This window comes from Zosterops lateralis (assembly GCF_965231275.1).
Source record: "Zosterops lateralis genome assembly, chromosome: 11".
Classification (NCBI taxonomy): Eukaryota; Metazoa; Chordata; class Aves; order Passeriformes; family Zosteropidae; genus Zosterops; species Zosterops lateralis.
This window is the reverse complement of record NC_139771.1, coordinates 1,156,431-1,182,170: the sequence shown is the minus strand read 5'-3', so window position 1 is coordinate 1,182,170 and position 25,740 is coordinate 1,156,431. Positions and strand designations below refer to the sequence as shown.

At 36.5% G+C, this 25,740-nt stretch overlaps 1 protein-coding gene across 1 annotated transcript in view; it reads left to right on the top strand.

The window, feature by feature from the left end:
- The window catches only part of CACNA2D3 (calcium voltage-gated channel auxiliary subunit alpha2delta 3), a gene marked incomplete at both ends in the record, with an annotated part of 408,746 nt that overhangs the window by 270,692 nt on the left and 112,314 nt on the right, over positions 1-25,740 (top strand). The window contains 4 exons of the mRNA XM_083869455.1: positions 13,048-13,065; positions 19,667-19,738; positions 20,542-20,622; positions 24,611-24,685. Of these exons, the coding sequence (XP_083725581.1) occupies positions 13,048-13,065; positions 19,667-19,738; positions 20,542-20,622; positions 24,611-24,685 (246 nt within the window). The remainder of the gene's footprint in view (positions 1-13,047; positions 13,066-19,666; positions 19,739-20,541; positions 20,623-24,610; positions 24,686-25,740) is intronic.

Here is a 25,740-nt window from a genome sequence, read left to right as displayed (position 1 = left end):
AAGTAATAGGTAAGAATCACCAGTTTGGGTGATACCCAAAAAGGGTAGAGGATGAAAGGACATAGTAGAACAGGATAGGTCAATGCAATAATTACTCGTCTTTCAAATGATATTGTCCACTTGTACAGATTTCCCACACAAGTGTCTTGGTCTCAAGAATCATTGAGTTCTTGCTTGTGTTTGGTTAAACTTGACTTCATGTAATTCTATTAGGAAAAATTTTTTTCTAATATCCAATCTAAACCTTCACAGGTGCACCTTGAGGTTGCTTCCTCTTGTCCTGTCACTTGTTACGCCTGGGAGAAGAGACTGACCCCTGTCTGGCTACAATCTCCTTTCAGGTGTTGTAGAGCCCTAAGGTCCCCCTGAGCCTCTTCTCCAGGCTAAACACCCCCAGCTACTCCCAAGGAGACTTGTGCTCCAGTCTCTGGAGCTTCCAGAGCTCTGTTGCCCTTCTCTGGACACACTCCAGCATCTCAATGTCTTTTGTGTAGTGAGAGGCCCAAAACTGTACCCAGGATCTGAGCTGTGGCCTCAACAGTGCCAAGTACAGGGGGACAGTCACTGCCCTGGTCCTGCTGGCCACACTACTGCTGATACAGCCAGGATGTCACTGGCCTTGGCCACCTGGGCTCAGCTTCACCTGCTTTTGACTAACACCCCAATGCCTTTTTCCACTGGGCAGCTTTCTAGCCCTTCTGCCCCAAGCCTGTAGTGTTGTGTGGGTATTTTGTGACCCAGGTGCAGGACCCATCACTTTACCTTGTTGAACTTCACACTGGCCTCAGCCCAGCAATCCAACCTTGTCCAGATCCCTCTGCAGAGCCTCCCTACCCTCCAGCAGATCAACACTCCAACCTAACTTGGAGTCATCTGCAAATTTACTGAGGGTGCCCTTGATCCCCTCACCCAGAGCATCGATAAAAACATTAAACATGACTGGTCCTAGTACTGATCCAAGAGGAACAGCACTGGTGACCAGCTGCCAGCTGGATGTAACTCCATTCCCCACCACTCTCTGGGCCCAGTCATCCAGCCAGTTTTTAACCCAGAAAACAGGGCACTTGTCTAAGCCATGAGCAGCCAGCTCCTCCAGGAGAATGGTGTGGGAAACAGTGTCAAAAGCTTTCCCTCATTGACCCTTGTTCTAGAGAGGTGTAATGTTTTGTAACTTGCAGTCAACTGGGTCCTCCCTGGGAGGGGAGTTAGCTAGTTAGCCAGAACTGCTGATAAATAATTGAAACTGGCTTCTGAGATGAAAACTGATTGGATGCATTTGAATGAGAATCCGTAGAATTACAGATGTCAGTAGGTTTCACCTGCTGGATGTTCTCCTACCAGTTACTGTGTACAAATTACAAAGAATTGCTTTGCTGTTGAATTTGATTAACAGGCGTATTCATGCCAAAAGGGCATTAATTGGTCCCATTTCCAGACACCTGCACACTAGAGATAGAGCAGCTTGGGACCATTTCCAGCTGGGATCTGCCAATGACTTAAAGTGCCTTTGACTAAGAGGACAGAAAATGTTTTGCATTTCCAATTTGTTTCACAGGGAATTTTCTGTTTTTGTTGTGACAGAAATCAGATCAAAAGGTGACAAGTCACAAACTAGAGAAGGAATGAATTCGTTTCTACGTCCCTGTGTGCTGTGGTGGATCTGGCATTTAGGGGGACAGGTCTAATCTGAGTGGAAATTACTTAAAGACATTCAAAACTGATAACTGCCCATCTTCTGTTTTACTGCCTCTGCTCTGAGTGAAATTGAGTAAATTTTAAGGAAGTTGTAGGTATTTTGTCAGATATGTTATCTTTTTCCAGCATTTTTTTTTTGTCTTTAGTTTTCACATAAAAGATTTTTTAGAGTAAATGATAATATAGGAAAGCAATGAATTTAGTTTAATGTACTAAATCCCATCCTTTGATCTTGTATTTATCATTCCTTGACTTTCTGGAAGGAAGAGGGCAGTGAAGATGAAATGTAATTTATCTGCACTGCTGGAGTAAAAACCTGCAATAATAAGAAAGGCTTATTAAATTATTGTTACTATCTGAGTTTTGCTGCAGTGGCAAAATTCAGTGCAAAAAAGGAGAAGAACAGAGAATAAAAAGAAATAATTTTCTCTTTTGTCTATTGTTCTGCAGATATGGAAGTCTTTAGTTATTTATAGTTCTTTGTACAATCAGGAGTTTTCACATACAACTCATTCATATGCACAGTAAGCATAAATATTGAAGTTCATGTTTATCAATCATTATGACTAGTATTTTTTTTTTAAGTTAGTAATTTGCAGAGAAATTATTCAGAAAAATACTCTATTCTACAAGGAATGGCAGGATGTTTTTTACTGATGTTCTTGCTGCTTGACAACAAGGTGTTTGGCCTTGGTCCACAAGGTCCACTGTGTTTTCTCAGATCAGATCTTTCCAAGAAGGCATTTTCATGAAAGATTAGTTTAAAGATGATCTATCCAGTTGGTAAATGATCCTCAGCAACATCAGTGCCATCAGGAGAAAGTTTAGAACTTGTAAGTATTTTCTGTGGAATTTAGAACAGCCATTTCACCTGCCCTGATGTCAGTTTTTGGGGGTAGGAAGATGTATTCACCCTAAATATCAGTTTACATTTGCTGGTTCTAGGAAAATCATTAAAATGTGCAAGGGCTCTCTAGTAAGAGTTGCCACAAGGACTCTACAGGGCCACTGCATTTAAGCCCTTCTTTTACAAAATAGGATTTTATTTTTTTTTAACACTACCTTTTATTTAGTGGCACATAAATACTACAACAGTATACACATTAGAAAATGTTTAGCAATACCAAAACCCAGCACAAATTACAGAGCTTGCTAATGTCTTTGTTGTTGCAGCCAATGAACTCTGAGTAATAATAAAGGCCTCAGATTTCTATGTTGACAGGTTTACTCCATAAAACTGTTCAAAAAAGTAAAAGTAAACTACCTAAGTCAGTTGTATTCTTGTACTCCATATGAGTTACATTTGTTGATTATTATTCTTCCTTATTTTACTCTCTAGTAAATCAGTAGTATCTCTTCTATGCACCTAGAGTTACACTGATGTAAACCAGAACACATATCCATTGTGTCAGTTAGAAAAAGAAAAACAGATCTTAGTTTAAGGTGCTTGGATTATACTTCTGTTGACTGAGGGAACATTCTAACATTTTGTATTAAAATTGAGTTACAGGGAACAACAAATTGTATTTGTAGGAAAAATAAGTTTAACCTTCCCTGCCTCCTTATAATTTAGTTTAAAAATGGAGATAGTGGAATCTGATTTTGGAATAATTGGGGGCTTTATGCTCATGAAATTTTTGCCATGTACTACAAGATGATGGTGTTTATCCCATTTTAGGTTCTAGTTTTTCTAAAAATTTCCTCAGTGTCTGCAAACACCTCTAGCTCTGAGACAGGTGAAAGACTTTTGAGACATTTTCTTTGACTTCTTGTCGTGAAGGAGGGGTAAGGTTTTCTTGACCTGCTGTATAATACAATAAAGGAGAAGACAGAAGGTGATAGGTAATTTTGCCTTAGGACAAAACATTTCCTCGATCTAGATTTCACATGCAGTGTATTAAAAAACGAAAAACTGCATATTTGGATGTAACTTAGATCATCTAGAAATGCTCTCAGATTTGGATCTTCCAACAAATCAGAGCCTTAGTTATTTGCTATCAGGCCACATGGGCCTTTGGGAAGCTTTGAACTTTCAAGATGTGCAGAGTAACAACAAAAAGCTTCTTCCAAAATAAAACAGCAAGAGAATTGTTGCTCTTTCTGCAGAGTGAGTGAACCTTTATAGAACCTGATGAATTCATCCTGTAGTATGAAGAATCCATAAAATGCTCCATGGCTGTTTCAATAAAGTGTAGCTATAAAATCTCACTGTGAAACTAGAATGGTGAGATGCATTAGCTATGTGTTTATTAGAAGGGTATGGAGAAAGAATCTGGTCCTCAGAGCAGAGCTATTGAACAGGATATAGCATTGTTGATGCCATTTTGTCATTTATGATAGCAGTATTAACCATGCCTGTAATACCAACCTCCCCACAAGATGATAGAAAAATTTTATAGAAAAAGGAATCTATTTTTAGATTAGGAGCTTATCCAACTAAGAGATTTCACAACATTAAATGATAGAGTGTTTCCTAAATTTATTTTTTAACTCGTTGTTTTATCATATAGTTTAAAAATAATTCTTTCAACTATTAGAGACTTAAACCTGCCTTCTGATCTTGTACATCTCTGGTAGCTAATAAAATCAGTTGCTTTGCTTAGGCATGTGAACCTTAAAACCACATGCTGACCTCCTTGCTATTAGAGCATAGTGTTTTAGCATAATGTTAATTTATTTCCAAAATACACATTGGGCATTTGATTCTCAAATTTGCATACAAAACTTGGACAAAAGTTTTATGGAGATTTGTTCCCAGTTTCTGAGAGTATCCCTCTCCCTGATAAAGCAGAACAGCACTTTTAAACATCTCCCTGAGCTCAGTGCCTGGGCTTCATGTAGTGTTTTTATGCACTGTTTGTCATATAATTTCTTCCTTCTTTTTCTTTATGCTCCATCTGAAATTTTTCAGGTGTTGTGCTGGTTTTGCATTGATTGACATTTAGACCACAGATGTGTCTTGAGATGGACACATCAGTGTTTATCCCTTCCAGAGGCAAATTGATAAACAAGAGAAAAGATGATTGTCCTTGAAAGGGAATGAAGCTTTTTGAAAGGTTTGAATCTTCTCATTTAACTGTTGTGCATAAGCTGCCTTTCCTGCTGGTTTCTGGTGCCCTTGATCTATTATCATATCTGTGGATTTCTTCTCAGCAAATGAAATGATCTTAATATTTTTGTGCAGCCTTTCTTCCTTTGAAATCATCTCTTGTTGTTTATCAGCTCAACTGATCTTATGAGCGTATGGTGTCTATCTTGTTCTGCCCTCCAGGCTCCTGCTCCTCACAGAGCAGTTCTGGGCCATTGCTTACTGACATTGCCTTCAAGGTGTTTTGTGCCAGCTGAATACAAAATCTGTACAAAATTTCTGCTCATTTGAAGCAATTAATGGGGGAGAAAAAATGCCCAATAAAATACAATAATTATTCTGAATGTCTTTTTTAGGCAGCTAAGCAGATTGTTCCCTTTAAAAATGTCCAATATTTTAATTATAAAAGATAATTGGTTGCAGCACTTAGAGCCTTGTCCTGGTTCCAGTCTTTGCATCAAACTTCTAGAATCAAGAAGTTAATTTCAAAAAATTTTTGGAAGGACTTATCTTGAAGCAAGTAAAAGAAAGTCCCATTGATTACAACCTCCCCTCCTCCAAACCCAACTCCATTTTTTGTCCCTTTGATATTCCTAGAATCTTTTGCAGTAGATTAATTTCTTACAAGATTAATTTAGTCCTCTAGTTAGCAAAAACAGATAGATTAATTTTATACACAGTCTTATTGATGAGATTGTCAGTGATCATCTTTTCCTTATGCCTGATTTTTCTGGTAATGTTCTTGTATGCTGCATTTCAGACATTTGAAATCAATAAGTTATTTTTCTATTTTTCCCCTCTGTGTTGTGTGCTAAACATTTCACAGTAGTTTTACAGGTGCCTTGTTTTGTCCTGGTATTAGCTAAAGCTTGTTTTTTCAATTACAAGTTCACTGATTTAATCATAAAGTAAAAAACAACAAAAGATAAACCCATGAAAAGACCCCCCAAACCCCAAAATAAAAACAACCTGCCCCAAAAACAAACAAGCAACCAAAAAATAAAACAAAACAAACAAACAAACAAACAAAAAAAACTCCAACCAAAAAAGCCCCACCAAACCCAAAAAAAACAACAACAGCAACAACAAAAAGCCAACCAAAACCCCTCAAATAACTGCCACAATAAGAAGCTTAAATGAAGACAATGGAAAGCAAATTCATTCTGAATTAAATACTGTAAATAAGTTGCATCAGTCCTCTGATGTCAGGGCAGTTTTTTTACAGAATACAAATCTTTTTATTCTTAACCTTGAATCCCTGACTCAAAATTATATGTGAACTTTATAATGGCTTAGTTTTGTCTTCATACCTGCAAATAGTGTCCCCTGTAAGTAAGAAAATTTTTGCTTCTACAGGGAACTGCTTGACATAAGTAACTCCCTGTCTGTTTCTTCATTGCACATTTTGTGGTCATAGTCCAAAATTCTGGGAACTTGAAATGATGTTGTTTGCATGTAAATGTCAGCAAAAGATTCTTCTTTATTAATACAAGATCCACAAGGTAAAACTGGTATGAGATGTGCTTAATTCCAACTTTCAAAGTTAACTCATACAAACCTTCTCTCATGGCAGAAACCTTCACTCTTGTGATGTTGAGAACTCCACTGCAGCAAAGGGGAAATGGTCTCAGGGTTGTAAGAGCCCTAAAAGGCACAGATTGTTTGTGGCAGTAGAGGAGAGGGACAGAGGGCAATGGAATGGAGAATGAGCCTGGATACACCTTCCACTGCTTCTGGCTGAGCAGAGCTCTGGACACACAGAAGAAATGGTATTACTTTGTGGAAAAAAGATGGAGAAAAAACAATGGTTTGGAATAATTCAACTATACATGTTCTTACAGCCATTCCCTTCTTAGGCTGTGTTGCATGATTGCAAAAAAGAATACAGAGCAACACATCTCTTCTAGAAGTACAATCCCATTTAATACAATCAGAGTAACATGCTAAAAATCACAAACACAATTAGTAAATCTGATTTTTTAGAAGACATTCTGGCTTGCTTTACACATTCATTAGATCAAACACACTTTCATCTATCTTCAGAAAGGATTTATCTTTAGATGTTGGTCTGACATTGATATCGAGCAAGTAAGATTTAATACAGTGCAAGATCAAAACCCCACTAAACTCATTGCAGGATACTCATTGACTCTAATAGTTATTGTGTGGGTTTGCTTTGAGAGTTGATTTTACTATGAGAGAAAGAGGATGTGTGATTGGCTCCTAAGAGGATTTATGATTAAGAAATGATTTTTTGTTTCTAGGATTCAAAAAAACTGCCCTTTTTCCAAATGTGGAAGAGCATTTATGTGAGATGAACAAATGAATGAGTGTGTGTACATACACCTATTTTCTGAGATTGATTTTTTTCCTTCCTTCTCTTCCTCACTTTCCTTTTTTGTAAGAGATTAAAAGACTAGAAATTATGCTACAAATCACTACATTTTTTAATGTGAATTGTATCCCTTAGTACCAGTTATGTGTATCTTACAACCATTAGTTTTGTTTGGAGTTGTCTATACTTAGAAAATTATTTCAATTCCATGAATGAATATTTGTGCAGGTTTTAATTAGGAAGGATATATCTACTATATAGCAGACAAGAAAATAGTTGTATCAATAATTTCTATATGGAAATATAAATATAGTAATGTTTTTACAGAATATATGTTTGCAAATATAAGCAGAATTAACTGTGGATAAATATTTCATGCTTAGGAGCATTTAGTTATTGGTGTGATGATGAAAATAAGACTTGCTCCCTTAACAGACACAAGCATAAGACCAAAATTTTGGTCATGGTGTGTAGAATGCTCATGGAGTGTCTGGTTCTGCTACTTTGATTTGTAGTCATGTGGCTTATCCATACAACTAGCAGAATTATTAAAAAAAAAATTTAATAAAGTTCCTAACCAAACTTTGCATTTAAAGTAATCACTTGGTTTAATTTAAGTATAATATTTCCTGTAAATATTTTGCATTCATTAAAAAGAGAGAACAGTTAGTTTATACAAATAAAAGCATCATGGGCACAGACTCACAGAATATATGAGTATGGATTTCTTTTCTGTTAATTTTCACATGAAGCTCAGAGAACAGATGCAGAGGGGACTTAACTGTTTTAAAAGTTGAGAATTTTTAGACCCTTTTTTGTGCTGATTCTCATTTTAAAAACAAGATTATTAGACTTCTTTAGGATTTCTTCTGTTATTTGCATTAATAAGCAGTTAATGTATTTTAGAAAATATATCAAATCTTCAAAGAGTGGAGCCTTTTTGTTAAAAAGTTCATAAGTATATGTATTTTTTTATTTTGTTGTTTCTTAATTCCAATCCAATGCCTTTACAGCTCCTCTGTGTTCTCTTTTTCCTATTTCACAGGAAGTAAATTTCCTTTCTGTCATCTATAGGAAATCTTCTTAAAGAGAGAACTCGAATTGTAGTTTTTAATCTATGTTTTATGACCCTCTTCTCCATAGCAACATTTAAATTTCCTCTGATGGGTGTACTTTACATGCAGAGCACAATCTATCCTTGACTAAAATGCTGTAGTTACTGAAAAATATGTAATAGCACTGTAAAACAATTATGTGAACAATGAAGGATTTTGTGTTAAATCCCTTGAAAAATCAAGTGCATTTCCTTAGAGATGTTGGCCTAGTAAGCTGCAGGTTAATGTCACTCTTAATATTTATACTGAGATCTTAATTTCAGAACGATCCCAGTAGGAGGCTGAGTTTTATTTCTTCCTCAGTGTGTACATATAATTTTCTATGATGCCCGTAGTACTTGGGGTGGGGGGGGAATAAGTGCATAGATTGCAAAAGAAACATTGTCAAAATCATAATATTTAAATGCTGTGTCTTATAGAAACTGAGCAAATAGATTTTAAAGCAGAAAGTTTACATTTTCTGCTCAAAACTGAGAAATGGAATATTCTTTCAATTCTTTCCCAAGTTTTTGTTATTTATGGGAAGAGCTGAGGAAACCTACTAGGAACATATGAAACACTTTGCATTTTCTCCATGTTTGCCACAGCACTTCATTCTTTCCTGAAAATGTATTTTGAAAAGTAAAAGTTCTAAGCCATACATCCTATGTCAAATAAAGATCAGTGTCTGACACGGAAGGGATGAACACGAACATTAAAAACACCATAAATTCAGCAATGCATTAAGGTTGAATTTAGGGCAGCTCAGAAAGTATTTATAGAATTGTCTCTATTATCAAAACCATATCCAGACGTGCTGATTATTTACTTACATGTTTGCAGCTACTTTCTGTTGATGTGTATGGTATCTGATAGTGGATTTAGTTTGTAGGGCTGTTTTTGTGTGACTGGTGACTTTTAAAAGCTTGGTGGGAGAAGACGACTGTGGAAATGAGGTCAGTGAATGTAAAATAAGAATTTTTCTTTATTTTTTCAATGTTTTAACATAAGTAAATTGCAATAGTATACTTTGTATAACAGTAACTCCATGAAATCATTAGAAAAATAGAAATGGAATGTTAATATGTTATTTTTGTTTCATTATTAATAGAACCCATGGCTTTTACTATAGTAAGAAAGTACTGAGTATAATTTACTCTTGCAGAAGAGTTTTGTTTGCTATTCTTCAAACAAACATAAGGTTGGATTCTGATCCAACAGAACAATAAGTCTATAATTCTACTTTGTTTTCCTTTAAAACTTCTAGACTTGGTTTCTTGGAAATCTAGAACATGCAGCTACATAATGTTTTGAATAAATTGTTGAAACAGCTCTAAAATATTTTAACCTTATTCCTTTCAATTATCATATAATAGTTTACAAAACCAGTCTTTACAAACTTCTTTTGATAAGGGTGAAAGAAGATAAACTTTTATGAGGTACTTATCAGAACTACTGGTCCTATAACTTATTCCTCCTGCTCCAAAGACAGTATTTCAGATCTCCGGGGTTTTATTTGGTTCAATCATGTTGGTCTCACAGGTATCTGATCCAAAAAAATAGTGTAAAGTCCTTGATGTTGAAACTCTTTGCCTGTCTTGGGGTTTTTTACCATGTTAGTAGTGTCTAATTTTTCTTTTTCTGGTAATACCAAACACATTTCCATGAAGGGCTCAAAACAATACTAGATTATTTGCAAATGTGGAAAACATGACAATGTGTGCAACACCAGTATTGAAAAACCTCCTGCAGTTATTTATTCTGTGTTACATTGTGTGATGGGACCCCAAGTTGACCTGAGTTTAGACGTGGAATTCTCCACGTCTTACTGGCATCAAACATATTGTGAACCTCAGGGGGCCTCCAGTTTCTGTGAATAATTTTTTACAATGCAAAACAGAATAAGAAAATGTGTTTAGTAAAGAATTGTTTTTTCTGGTTCAAAGAAGTTTGAAAACAAATCCCAGTACTTTTTTTACCTGTGTTCTTGCAATGCTCCATGCTTTAGCCTTGCTCTTTAATCTAAGAAAATTTTTAAGTTGCAGTAAAATCTGCATAGTTCCATCAAAGATTCCTAAGTCTGCTTTTTCTAAATCAGTAAATTCTCTTAGGTTTCCCCTGGTACTCACAGGTTTGCAGGTTCCTTTTTCTGCTGTACATGGCAGTACAGCAAAGGTCTCTTCCTAAGCAGCTTTTTGGAGCAAGGTCCAATTTCCTTCAGGTGGCTCCTCCTGACCCAGGACTGGATGAACCAGGAGCCAGCAAATGGCCAACTGTCCTCCCTGCACTTCAGCCACAATAATTTTAATAAAACCTGCTTCACCCAGATGGCAGACTAGGAGCAAGTAAAACAACCTGTGTCATGTATATTGTTTAGGGACAAGCACCTGAGAGAGGAAGAGACACAAATGGGAAACAAGTAGGAACAGGAGGTACTTTGGTGTGACTGGAGCTGAATAAAACCACCAAAAGGGCACAGTTTACCAGGGATGCAGGTAGAATAGAAATACCTGCAGTGCTGGAGAGCCAAGGAAAGATCACACAGTTTGCTGCAAAGCTGACTCTTGGCAGGGTCTGAAGCAAACCACACTGATCAGAGGTACCTGCTGGCTTTGCACACAGACAGGAAGCTCTTACACTGTTCAGTAAAGGGCCACACCAGAGGACTATTGCTGTTATTGTTAGGAAAATTATGACATAAAGGACCTTGTACCAGCCAAGCCTAAAATCAGCAATAGGATGAAAATTTATCTGATGGGAATAAATTTATTTTTTTTTTTAATTGAGGAAAGACTTAAAGACCTTGAACCTGGATTTTTAAGCTTAGGTAAAATGTGTTGAGAATTCCAGCCCTGGAAAAGGCATGATGCCCTCGTCGGCTGACTATTATTCTTGATCAGGGTTGTGATTACTAATATTTCAGAGAACAGAAATATTCTTGATTTTATAAAAGGTTATAAATTGGATTGACTAACTGAATTCAGCAGCAGATAATAAAGAGCTCTAGTTTGTAAATGCTTATTAATGTGCTTATGAAAATAATCTTGAGTAAAAGCAGTAGGGGTCAATTCATATTCAAAAGTGTGAAGCATCTAGTTTGTGTGGTAGTTATTAATAGGAAATCCTCACTTCAATCCATCTGACTGTAACTCCCTCACTTGGCAAAACTTGACCAAACTACATGTACCTGACTGTAGTTGGCAAATTTAAAAAAAAAAAACAAACAAAAACATATTGCAACTTTCTCCTCTTGTGTGAATGTAAAAATGTTTCCACTTCTCAGAGTCAAAGTAATTAACCAAGTCAAAGGTGAATAAGTAGTTAAACTTTCAGAAAGGACTTAAACTGCTCTAACCCATTACACAGTATTTAGGTCATGTATTTACAATTCACAGATAGCTGCAATTTCTGTAGCAAACCCTTTTATGGTGTTCAATATAGTAATTTATTTTCATAAAAAGGCTTTTTTTTGAAACATATATAGGTCATGCTTTAATGTGATCATGGTTTGTATTTTGATATTGGATCACAGCAGTTTTAGGATAAAATAATTTTTTACTTGTAGAAGTTCTTCCTGCGATGAATTTTGTTACATTTTGTGTTGTGAAAATGGAGAAATTGTGGCTGTTTGCTCCCAGTAGTTGTGAATTAGAGATCATGCAACAGTTCTCTTTCATGATATAGACCGTGTGGATATTAGCTTTTAACAGAGGACTGTGTTCAAGTTTGGTGTTTTCTTTCTCTATTTGTTTTCATTCAGAGGAAGGGCAAAAGGTCAGTCAGAAGCTCACTAGAGATCTTGAAGGTCTTTTTGCATTTGGCATCGATTCACCTGCCTGTTTCCATGTTCAGATAATGCCTTTAGAGAAAGAATTTGAGTTGGACAAACAACTTTTCTGAGGAGGTAGATTTAGCACAAGGCTAAAGTGCTAAATGAGTGATTTTCTCCACAAGTATGGAGTAAGAGGAGAATTCAGAAAAAGGGAAAACTGTATTGTGCCTGTAACAGTTTGGTTTTCTGACTTCCTCCACTACAATGGGTTTTCTTTTTTCTGAAGTGAAAACAGAACCCATCTTTCAACTCTTGATAAATAAGGTATTTTATATGTCATGGAGTCTGCTGCCTGCTCTCAATGCCTTTAAATATGAGTTGTTGCTTACAGTAAATACTGTGCACACAACCAGGTATGGCTACCCTTGTCTAATAACATCTGTGTGGTACAAATATGCATATATGCATAAACACTTGCATCTGATTTGCATATATGCACATATAATCATACTTGTGTTTACAGCCCAAAAATGTATTGTTCTATGTATATATTATTGTATAATATGCATGTATTGTACTCTGTTTGCATATGCAGTTACTAACTTTCTATTCCCATTTTGTTTTTCTTTCCTCTGTCATGGAGGATACAAGCTTCTAATTTAATGTGATATTCTCCTCTTAATGCCAATTTCATTTAAAACTAAAACTGTCTTTATGTTGAATTATACCTGTGTACAGGAAGATGGAACTACTTCACAGTTCAGGTTTGATACCATATCTGATGAGGAAACAATCCCTTTCTTGGGATAAATAATACCACAGTATTATTTAACAAATTTCATGCTGCTTTTGTGATACCTTGTAGAAAAGCTGTCAAATCATAAAGTCAGTTAATAAGCCCTCAATAAGTTGAATCAATTGGCAATGTAAACCTACTTCTTCTAGTTTCTTTCCTTTACACTTTGTTTTATATTATGCTTATGCTTTTATTAATACAGCAACTAAAGTAGCTGTTCAAATTAATTTAATGTATAATTGCTTGTTCTGTTTCGTTGTTTTCCAGCTCCCTCAGGCACAAAAGGTAAAATGTTTTAATCAAATCCTAGTCATTCCAAGTAGTCACCAGTGCTTCACGTTTCCATGGTGGTGTGAGTGCGGTACAGGTGGTGATCAGTGAAACTCTTCACTGTCACGGGGGCTCCGAGCCCGGCCCCAGGAAGGGAGCCTGGCTTTGAGCCCATCTGAGTACCTGCTGAGAGCAGCTCTTCAAACATATGAGCCAATTTAACATGCCAGGCATCCAGTAGCCTACAACTTCGAAACAACAGGGAGGCTATTTTTATCAACAATTTGAAATAATAGTAGGGATTAAAAAAAACCCCAACCCACTCCATTACTCCATGTGAAACATTTCTGGGTCTGTTGCAGAGACTGCAGAACCCATGGCATAGCTGGTACCCTTTCACTGCTCCCCACTGTATCTACCAACACACCCTTGAACACGTTTGGCATTTGACTTCTCTAACAGGTTGCATACTTCTCATACAATGTGCTCTTGCCTTTAAACCACTTGTGCATCGATATGGTGTTACCAGAGTCAGCTCTGCATGTCAAGACAGCACAGGCACTATGGCAGAGTTAAGGATTGCTTGATGCCTGTTGCTTCGTCCTTATGTATTTCGCAAATATAATCAAGACTTCCAGAAACTAGGAAATCAAGCTGGTTTTGTGCTTTTGTTAAAAAAGTATTAAAGTGATAAAAAGAAATAGAATATGCTGGGCAATTGCAACACTCACTTATCCAAGTCATTCTTATTGTTCTTGGTAAAGCACCTTCAATGAGAAATGTCACAGCAATTAGTCAGTTTGACCCCACATTCATGGATGATGATAAAAGTTTAATTTTTAATGAAAGCTATAAGTGAAGTAATCTTTCACTTTATAGCTTTCCAAGAATGGTGAGGGCATCCACGGATCTCAGAACTTCAGTAATGTATCTCAGCCACTTTTCAGTTTAAAAAAGCAAGAAATAAGAGGATGATGGTGGTTTTTTTGTTTGTTTGTTTTGTTTTTGGTTTTGGTTTTTGGTTTGTTTGTTTTGTTTTGTTTGTTTGTTTTGTTTTGTTTTTTGTTTGTTGTTTTTTTTTCTTCTTGAAATAAAAGGCTTCAAGAAATATTTTGTGTACAACTTTCTGGAAAAGTAGAAGGACCAGAAGAGTGGCTAGACTAGCTAACTTTGGCTATTTCATTTTCACCTGCTTGTCTAAACCTTTGTGCCAAATGCTTCTCTTAACAGTTTGCAGAAAGAAGAGAGAGTCAGACTGTGATGTGCTGGTGCAGAAAGTACAACCAGTCAGGCTGTTTGTCAGCTTGTGCCATCTGGTGCTGTATTACTTGTTTTGATGGCCACAATTCTGAGCTATTAAATAACATTCTGGTACAAATTACTCAAGTTTGCGGTTAGTGAACACAATTTTCATAAATGGTCAAAAATGTCAATTTTCAGTGTTTTTACCTCTAGATTGAAAAAATGCAGAACAAAAGCCACATTTTTTTATATGCACTCCTAGCTGACTACAGTCTAGTTGACTGTGTATTACTTTTGTACAGAGAAAGAGGAGAGGGGTGGGAAGGAAGGAATGGGATGGGGAGGGGCGACAGGTACAAATACTCCTCCAGGGCTTTTGATAACTTTAGGCAAGAAATATGCCTTTTAATAAGTGTGGCCTGGCAGCTTATGAACAACCAAGAAAATCTCTCTTGCTCTCTGCAAGGTGAAGGGAAGCAGCACAGGGCCAGTGCATGCCTTTATGCATTACTTAGTCACTGTTTTGCCATATGGTGTCTGAACTTGTGCTGTATTTTTGCTGGAATCTATGTATCATCTTGCAAATGTTTTCTCTATAAACATTTCAAACAGTCATGTCTCTCTAAAGATGTTCACTTTAATCTTTGAGTGATCTGAAAGAAAACTGTGGCATTTCAAGTTAACCTTTTCTATTTCATATCTATTATAAATAGTTCACCATCTTGCTGAAATGTGTTTTCTCTTATATGTGGGACACTTTGGCTTCAGACTTTTCAGCGTTTAGTCAGTGTTCTGTGGTGATTAGCTTATGGTGAAGACCTGTAGGTTTTCAACTGTCTACAGCAGTTAAGTAACAATTAAACATATTACTCTTTTGCTGTCTGCTCTTAGTCAAATGTGCAAATTGAAGAGCAGGTGAAATGAATAATGATGAATTTATGATGTCTGTTGCACCATGACAGTTGTCTTGAAAGGCCATTGTGATATACCCTATACTTAAAACAGAAAACAGCACAAAAACCAAATCAAACCAACCGCCCACCCAACAAGCCAAAAAACCACCAACCAAAAACTCACCAGAGTTTCATTCAGGCTTTGATTTTATATGGTTATGTTACTTTCAGAACAAAATACATATGGAAGAGTTATTGTATCTAAAAGGAAGAACTGCTACCAGACAAATGAAACAAATTCATATGAAATTTATTTGTCCTCTGTGTTTCTTTTATGCATGTTTTTAGGGAGCCATCCCACAGGGCTGTAAAAATAGCAGTAAGATGAAATAATATCTCAAATTTACCACTTTTCAAATTTGTTCATTTTGATTTCCAAAATTACCTTTATCATTGAAACAGTTATATTAAACAGCGTTTTGTATGCACTGAAGAGCAAAAGCCATTTTTCCTTAATAGTTCAAAAAGGTGTTTTGTTTCTGAGTAGGAAAGCTTTACTTGCTTTCTTGAGCAAACACAGCAGGATTCAAAAGCTTTTGCCCTGCTCCTGCTGTGATGTTTTGTTCTACTTAGCTTGAGTGAAAAGGTAGAAGTGAATAAATTAGGCACACAACTGAGAAGTAGAGAGTTGTTTTTAGAAACATTTAGGATTTTTTAAATGATTCTCTCATGAATGGACCCATATTACCTTCATACAGAAGTGTTTTAATGGTATTTATTGCCCAAAAATTTCTGACAGCTTTCTTCTCTCTTTTTGTGTTATTTTTAATTTTCTAAGTAGTTCCATGCCCTCCTCATATCTTGATGCTATCATCTTTCAGCCTTTTTGGAGCATCATTTATCATTCCTTGCATCGTTTACCTTATACTTTGAAGAGCTGAATTAACTGTCACTGGGAACAGAAAATAGAAAATTTGGAAAGCTGTGGTTTCATTGAAGTGCATGACTAGTGATTTTAGCACTTTTGTAAAATTATAACATTTAGGCAGAACTGACTGGAGTACAAAATAATCATAAAGTAAACAGTTTGATTTAGCATTCCTTTGGATCTATTTCCTGCTCATGAGATGCTATTGTCTTTGTTTAGTAATGTATATTTGATTTCTATTCAGAAAACCATGTTAAAAATTCCACTTACGTGTTAATTGCAATCTTTAGTTTCCAAATTCCTCTCTCACATTCTTCAAAAAGCAAACCAACTTGTAATAACATTTCTGAATCAGCAATTTACAAACTCCAAGTAACTATTTTACAGTATAAGGGATTTTTATTCTTGTCAAAGACAGAAACATCTCTTTAATGTAAGACACTCACGCAGGTTCCTATATTTTCCCAGACCATAACTATGCCAAAATAATAGATATTCTTTATTCTTTTTGTCCATATAAAATACAAATTCTAATTCTCTGAGGCTTCCAGCCCGCCTCATGACTCTGATCAGCACATAAATGTGCAGTGGTCACAGAAGACATTGTGAAACAAATCTCTACAGAGTGGGCAAAGGAGGAAGGGGGGGTTGGGTTGGGCAGGTGTGTCAGAAATTCTGGACTACCCACTTTAACTTTTCTCAAATTCCTCTTTCCATAATGGAAACACCTCAGAAAATGTTTATATTCTTTCCTGTATATGTGGGTCTGGTTTACTTCTGGAGCCTGCCTTAATCTTTGCCCTGAGAGATGGATGCTAGTTCTGGGTGTGAGACTAAGTGGCTTAACTCTAAGGGGATGATTTTTATTTGCTTTTTGGGAAGATCTGCTTGGGGTTTTTATGATGGGAGTAACTGTGTACAGCAAGGAATTAAAGGGAAAACTGTTGTAATTAAATCTATTTCTAAAGGGAATTCTTCCTCCAATTATAAAACTATTATCACAAGGCATTAGAGATCTGTGCCTTTTTCAGAAAGCAAGTTCTGGTTTTTTATTCTAAACAGCCAAGAGACATTTAGCCTGGGAATGCTTTTTTTTTTTTTCCTCAGTCTTGAGATTTATTTTCTTTCAAAGGTTTGTTATTTTTTGCTAAGCATTTTATCAAACTGAGTGTCCATAGCCCTTAAGTAGTTACTGTGACCACCATGTCTTTCCAATAGAAGAACATTCTGGGGCAAATCACTGATGCTGTCTCCTACAGTCATCATTTTAGACTAGATAGTAACTACATTATGATGAGCAGTGTCTCAGTAAAACATTGTAAATACGAGTCCCTGCTCACCCAGTTATTTGCTGACTCCACTTATGGAAGTGGTCAAAAACCTGTTCATCTGCCAAACAAACAAAAAAATCAAACAGGCTGGATTATACAGTTGCAACTCTATAGAAATTATTGCAGCAGGCAGCTCTAGTTGGTACTTGTAGATAACAAAATTACAGGACAATCACTCTTGCCTGCTTCCAGTCAGTTTTGAGAATTAAGGAACAGTTCTTTGATAAATTGCCAGGAACTCCAGACTGTGGCTTTTTTTTTTTTTTTTTCCTCCTTGTAAAGAATTTCAAGCACACTAAAACTCTACTGACAGTTCCTTGGTTTTATCCGATCCATTGAATTATGTTTAGTAATATCTTGAGCGTGAGCAGACTCATAAATTAATACTGTCCTGGTACTTGACAAAAACATGATGTCAGAGAAAATTACCCAAGGCAATCATGTAAAATCTCCAAGTGCCCCAAAATGTCACCTCGTAATCAGCAGAATGTTCTTCCACTTCCTGGGCTCCAATCCACACAAATCATGCCAGTGTGCTTGACTCTACTACTCTGGCCAAGGAGTGGAAATTCCTACATTGGTTTGGCTGCATTTGAGTTCAAGTGCAACCTTTGAACCCACAATGTTTTGCCAAGTTTTGGGGTTTTTTTTTTGTTTGTTTAATAACTTACTATTCCTTGATAGATCAAGGATTATATTCGGGTTAGAATTATCTCTTTTTGCTAACAAGGAAAACAAACATTAAAAAAGGAAATATGATCATAAGTTTGTTCCACCTCATATCCCTGGCGATTGCTTATCAGATGTAAACCTTCTTAACTCTAAACCCCATTTGTGTTCCTTTCTAATATCTGCAAACATTCCTTCTCACCATGAGATAGTTCCATGCCTTAGGTAATACACTTGTTTAAGAAACTTAAAATCATTCTGAAGAAGATTGGGAGATGCAGGACATATAGTTTTCTAGATTTTGTTTTTCTGATTTGTTAATGTGGAATATGCTTCATAAGGTATCTTTATCATAATGTAGGAATTGTTTTCTGAGAATATGGGGAGCCAATTGCTATTGCTTCATTATAAGAAAACCTTTGTAAACACAACCAAAGTAAAAAAATAAATTGAAAAAGTTCTAAAATGAAAAGAATTAGAAGTTCTACCTGAGTGCAGAAAACACAACAGAGATCTAAGAGTGGTAGGAGAATATCACAGTTGCCACTGGGCATGAGTGTAACCTACAGTATTGCTCAGCAAGATCATCCCTATTGCTGCATCCAACTGGCTGAATACAGGTGCAGCAAAGCAGAATTTGTGTTCTACAAAATCTCCACTTGAGATCATATCTGTCTGTGTCACACTTTCAAATGTTGGATAAGCCTCTTCACTTTTAATATCTGTCCCTGGGGACAGAAAGGGTTGTACATTAACTCTTCACCTCGTGCTTGTCTTTCACACGTCGCTGGTGTGATCGCCAGGCACAGAGCAGTGCTGGTCTGGAGCACCCAGTGAGTCTCTGCCTCAGAGCACAGGTTCAGTCTGAACAGGGAGGAGACAATCTGAGCACTCTCACTGTCCTGTACCCAGTGATAAACATTCTACATGTCTCTCTTGAGTGGAACCAAGGTCAGGAGAGCTGTTTTCTGCCTAAACTGAAAAAATGTATTGAAACATGATATGCAGAATCAACTAATGCTTCATGGCACCTCTTTGTCCAGCAAACTGAAAGCAGCTGGAGCAAAGGTGCTCCTGGGACCCTTCCTGGCTGTCATCCTTTGTGCTGCTGCGTGAGCTGGGATCTCGGTCTGGAGCAGAACAAAGCACACACAGCTCATGACCTCTTGCTCTTTGCTGGGACAAACCAGCCCCAGGCAGCTTTGGCAGAGCTCACAGTGGGAGGGATGTGGAGCAGAGCTCCAGCTGCTTTGCTACTGCTCTTGCTGCTTCCACAACCATCTCAGCCCCTGCTCTCTCCCATGGCAGACTGCAGCAGGAGAGAGGATGAGGCATCTTTCCTGCACTGGAGGGGCTGGGATGGGCAGAGCTGGTGCAGTTCAGATGGGGCCAGGCTGGACTGGGCTGCACTGGCTGCAGGTCCAACTACATCAGAGTCATTTGGATAAACTGCCTTAGCTCATTTAAAATGGAAATAATGTAATTGAAAACTGTAATCACATGTTGTAATTGTCCCTTAGTTCTCAGAGGTAGTATTTCTTTTTCATATATAGCTTGCTGATGATCAGGGATTGGTGTTGATGACAACTGTTGCCATGCCAGTATTTAGTAAGCAAAATGAGACTGTAAGTATTCAGATTATTTCTGTCATGTGATTGATAGTGGTGTGACTGATGTGAAGTTGCTTTCAGGAATCTAATAAGATTTTAGCCAACTCTATATTTTTTTTCTTTTCTTCTTCTTATTTTGTCTGCAGTTAGTATCCCTTTATTAGCATAAAAATGTGGACAAAGAATCCTAGAGTACCTATACTCAAGAAACCACGGTAAAATGATGAAACCCTGTGTCTAATGAGAAATCGCAGATGACCCTAGGCCTTACAGCTTTCTTACTCTGTATTACCTTTTTGTAGCAAATATTCTATAAAATTTTCTCTTTGCTCCGATATAACTCAGAATTTTGTTAGTTTTATGTCTATTATATATGTATCTATTTATCTTTAGTAATTCAATAGATTTAAAGAAATCTATTTAAAGAAAGTTAAGTGTACTTTACCCTTAATGCTTCATCTTTCTCTTTGGCTTATCAAATGGTAGGAGAAATTGGGAAAGACAGGAAGGCATATTTTTAACAGTAGTTTTTATTTTCAAACCCATTTGCATGTGAAAGATTTCAGTAGAGGGACTCACCAGCTATCAAAACCTTGCATGACTTTTCTATGTGAACTGTAAATAAAATAGAAAGGAGCAATATTATTGATTTAATTACTGCTTGATCAGCTGAGTTGTACCACTGTCTGCCTTCCCCACTTTTTAAATAATTTATCTGTTATCTGTTCAATTCCACTGAATTGTAGCTGCAAGGTGAAATAAGTTGTAAGAATGTTTATTATTATTGTGGTTCTGAGTGCATCTTTTATTCTTTTCAGAGGTCTAAAGGGATTCTCCTGGGAGTAGTTGGCACAGATGTTCCAGTTAAAGAGCTTTTAAAAACTATTCCAAAATACAAGGTAATACACAAAGGGTTTATATATAATTTGTATTCAGTATAATGCCTAAAATATAACATAATTAATTTAATATTTTGTCATTGTTTATACTTACATAGCTCCATTATTTCACCCATTTTCCTCTGGAATTTTGCCTCTGTAGTGTGTGAGATTAAGTGCTATTTTTAAAACCTAAGTTAAAATATGGTCAGATCTTCACATTTTTGTGGATTAGTGTGGTCTAGAAGGTAGTATTAAATACTGTCCATATTAAAATGAATGTTATTATAAACTCAATGACGTTATCAAACTTTGAAATATAGCAGAATATGAGTCAAAATGACTAAAAAAATCATGCTGAAAAATTGCATAACTTTGAATAAAAACATATCCTTAACGTGGCTTTAGGCTTTCTGTTTGTGTGTAATTCTTCCCGTCCCAATTCTGTGTCTTCTGGAATTAAAGAAAGTGGTATATTGCAGGAACTTCAACAAGTTCCTGCTTCACCAGACTACTGCTTCCTTCTCTCCTACTCAGTTTTTGTTAGATATCTTCCTCCACTTACTTTTCCAAAGTCAGTGACAACTCTGCAATAAAATTCTTAAAAGTGAATTACCATAAAAATTTTCAGAATTTGAACCACTATACCTCTTGTGAAATGTGTTTCATTCAGTAAAAGTAGGCTTCAGGCAAGCACAAAATGTAATTACTTTTCATTTAAGTTTAATGCAGTACATTAGTATTTCACAACTTCTCCATGTCTGAAATATTTTACTATAGTATTCTTCTACTCACAAATGAAAATCAAATTACTATTTTCCAGTTAATTCCTAGTGGATTTTTTTGCATGACTAACAAGCATGTAACACAATATTGTAGGCAGGCTTTGCTAAAGAGGCCAGCCACTGGAATAGCTGCATTTTGACAGCACCTGTACTGAGCACAAATTTGTGTATCATAGAAATTGTCTCTTAATTGTCTGCCATGTTCTCATTTAGTGATTTCTAAGAGGGTGGAGGAAGAAATTGACTTGTGAGTGCCTTCCAATATTCTCACATAAAAATTCCCCCTATCAATTTTAATTCTAATTTGAATACATTAGGACTTACCCAATTATTTTCTAGAACAATATACAGTAACTTGAAAGTTTAAATTAAACAAGAATTTGATAAAAATTATGCATTAAAAAGAGTGTCAGCTATATTGATGAGGTGAATTGGAGTAAATTCCTGTGACCTGGATCCCACTAGGACAGGGGCTGTGCAAATCCAGCACAGAAGGGCTGTCCCAGGTTCAAAAAAGTTGCAGGCTATGGAAAGAGGTGACTCCACACTGATATAAGAGCAGAGTGACAGAGACATTGCTGCTCAGAGTAAATAACAGGGAACTCAGTGCACAGACCACCAAAGTTTGCAGCAGCTTATGTTACACTTCTGTGCATGCAGAAAGACTGAATCAGTAGATGGTAGAGGAGAAAGGAGCAAAATTTGCAGCAATGGGCAGAATCCTTGGATCTGCCTGTAAGCAGCTGTGGGGAGAGCAAGTTTCACTTGTAGTCAGAAGGAAGAACAATGTTGTGGTACTTGCAGAAATAAAAGCTTGGCTGCACATGGCTGGATAGGAAAAGCCAAGGAACAGTGATGTTACTTCTAAATAATCTGTAACATTTGGACATAGTCTGAATATGAGAATCTAGAAAGAGTGGGAGGCCCCAATAATGGGTATTGGAATAGAGTGAGACTTCATCAGAAAAGAAGTTTTTGAAGAATTAGTTTTCTGTGGAAGTAATATATGATCCGCTTGCTGAATATTAGATTTTTTATTTGAAGGTATGTTTTATATTGCAGGATGTACTGCAAGAGAGGATTATTACAGGAGGCACCAATATCATGCAATGCAGTTGGGTTAGTGAGATCACTTGAGTTATAACTTCCATTCCCACATGCCCTAAACAAAGACTCTGCAATTCCAGGAGCATAATCACCTCTGGGAGCCATTCCTGCAGAGGCAACACGTGACAAAAAATTCACACAGGGATATAAAATGATGCTTGAAAATAGAAGTCTGCTGGCCTGGAATTCTCTCAGCTTGGATGAGGTGGATGAGGAAGATGAATAATAGCAATAAACTGTTTTCAGCAGTTGTTACCTTGACTAAACATCCCCAGATGTCAGTGGCAGTTTCTCCTGAATAAGATGGGATTGGATTTGGTAATACTTGACTTCCATGTGACATTTTACAAGTTAGAAAAAGGCTTTTTTTGTTTCTGAATCTGTGATTTAGAGACAGAATTCAAGCTTTAAGATGGCAATGCTGCTGTGAGTGGTAGCATCTCTCAGATACTTCAGAGACTGTGCAGTTTCACACATTGCTCAGAACATGACAAAATTCTACCCTTGCATCCTATGTAGGCCTCAAACAGACAAATGCTTTTTTCCTGTGAAATATACCACCCACATTTGTTTCCTTACCTGACTTCCATTGCCTGGATGTCATTCTGCAGTTATCAACACAGACAATTACACTTGAGATCTGATATTTAGCCAACAGCTCGTTCCCTTGTCACACTATAATAGTTAAAATATGTCCACTGTTATTATTTTGGTTATCCCTCCTTTATGAAGAGATGCCAAGAACCTATCACCTATCACCTTCTATTGCTCTCACTGAAGTTTATTGCTCTAGGAAAACCACTAATTTATGAAACAATCTTCTGTGTGGCAGTTACAGTTGACCATATACAACCGTTCACACACAGACACTATAAATTAACCTGGAATGTTTTACCTGTGACCTTGCCATATCATACTCCGGTTTATATTTCCAGAAAATCACAGAATCTGATAGGTTTTCTCTCCCTTTTGCATCCTAGAAAGGATTCTGTCTTTTCAGCCTTGCTCAAGTTGCTTCATGTCAGACAAATTCCTAAAGACCCACTTCAGCAGAGCATTTAAGAATGCACTCAAGTAAAATAACAAGATTTAGTAGTGAAAACTGTAAAGTAAATATCAAAGCAAGATAGTGCTGGATTTTCAAGTTCCTTTTTTTTGTTTGTTTGGGTTTTTTTGTTTGGTATTTAATACCTCAGTGTATTGAGATGCTTAAATAAAATACACAGGCTATTATATTATCTGAAGAATTGAAAAAAATGGTGCTCTCTGCATGGCAAAAGATACATAGTGAACCTGTAGAAAAAGTCTATATTAGCAGCAAGTTCATGCTAAGAAGGGATATTTGACTGGCCACATGAAGGATTTAAAGGTTCATTCATTGCATTCAGTGGATGCAATCAGCTGTGTAATAAGCATATTGTTAAACAGTTAAATTATTTTTATTTAAATAAGTACAATGCTAAATTTGGGCACTGTTAGGCCTCATCAAGTGTCTTACTGCTCTCAAGGAATCTTCCACAGTTCCACTGGGTACAAAGATGTAAACTTGGAACAAATTCTTTCGCAGAAATAGCTGCCTTCTGTGGCTCAAGCTGCAGTGGAATTAACAGGGAGCCTTTGAGATGGGACGATGTAAATATCACATATGGCAGGTCACTATTGCTCACTATAGCTGCACTTCCCTTATTTTTAAGTGGTTCTTTAACAACAAGTGAAGAAAGCTGTGCACTCCTGGGAATAGGGGGATTTATGATATTCCAGTATCTCTTTGCCCTGGCCCATGTTCTCTATGCCACATGCTATGGCATCTCATACATAGCTGTATTATATATGGATATATGTAATAATTGACTCTGTCACACATAGGAGCAAGTGCCCTGGATAGCAGAGTTGTGGGACAGTGTAAAATCATTCTCTATTCTGAATTCATCACAATGACAGGTCCTTATTTGCACAAATTATCAAGGATTTTTGCCTATGTTATAGCAAAACATTGTGTGAATAAGGGCTGTGAAAGTCAGGTGCCCTGGATAGCCAAATAATTGCCTGGTTTTTTTTGTTTAAGGGCTTATCGGAGACCATGCTAATTAGTATTTCTTTCTCATTTATTTTTACAGTTAGGTATTCATGGATATGCATTTGCAATTACAAACAATGGATATATTTTGACTCACCCAGAACTTAGGCCTTTGGTAAGAATGGTATTTATTGATCTGTTTTATTTACCTGTATGTGTTGCATTTGTTTTTTTTTTCCTAGTGTGAAAAGCCTTCATTAAAAATTAAATACAATGGAGCAGATACTTTATATTGTTTCAGAACCCATCGTAGTTCTTGGTAAACTTATCTCTGGAAACAACACTTAGCATGAAAAAAACCCTAGGAAAATAAATATACAAGTTGCTTCTGCAAAAGATGCAGACCTCCATTACTGCAAAATAGCAAAGCCAAAAATTGCTATAATTATGTTCATTTTACATTGAAATGGAATGTTGGAATGCTCTGTGTAATAACCCCTATTTGTCATGCTAAAGTGTTAAAGTTAATTTAATATATGTGCAGAAATTTCAATAAAGCATATTTTTAAGCAAAATAGGAGCACTAGGGATTTTCTGTACTAAAAGAGAAATAGCAGCAAATTTTACCTTTAGTTTCCCTTATTGTCTCATTTGCACTAATCACAGCAAGAAAAATAAAGTTAATGTTTTGCAAATGTTTATCAAGTTAAAACCCCAGAGGGCTGGTACATTCCTGGTTGCATCATTGTTTAGGAACAGCACTGCCAAGTGTTCCATCACCACTGGCTCTAGCACTAGCAAAGCACTGGCATTAATGGTTCCACTGCTGTGTCCACATGGCTGCCACATGTGCTTCTCATGCAGGAACGTCCAATGTCAACAATATTTCAGTAGAAAACAGAAATATTAACCAAGTGGATAATTTAATTTGAAAATAAAATTATTGACAAGCATGATTTATTAAGTCATTAGCATATCTGAAGTCTTCACCAAGCAAAAGAATTTGTCTTTCCAAGATTTGGGCGAGGAACTACACACTAAATTAACATTTATATTTGCACTTAGTTTGGTTTTTAACTGGAATAGAGTGTATGAAAAGTGCAAGAAAGAAGCTTCAATGGGTGAATCTGACATCCCAGGTTTGCAAGCAGGAATGTATTTGAGAGTTCTCTCTCTACATCAAAAAGGTTTGATAACTCTTGTCTTTGCTGTAATGTCGCTTTCTCTTCA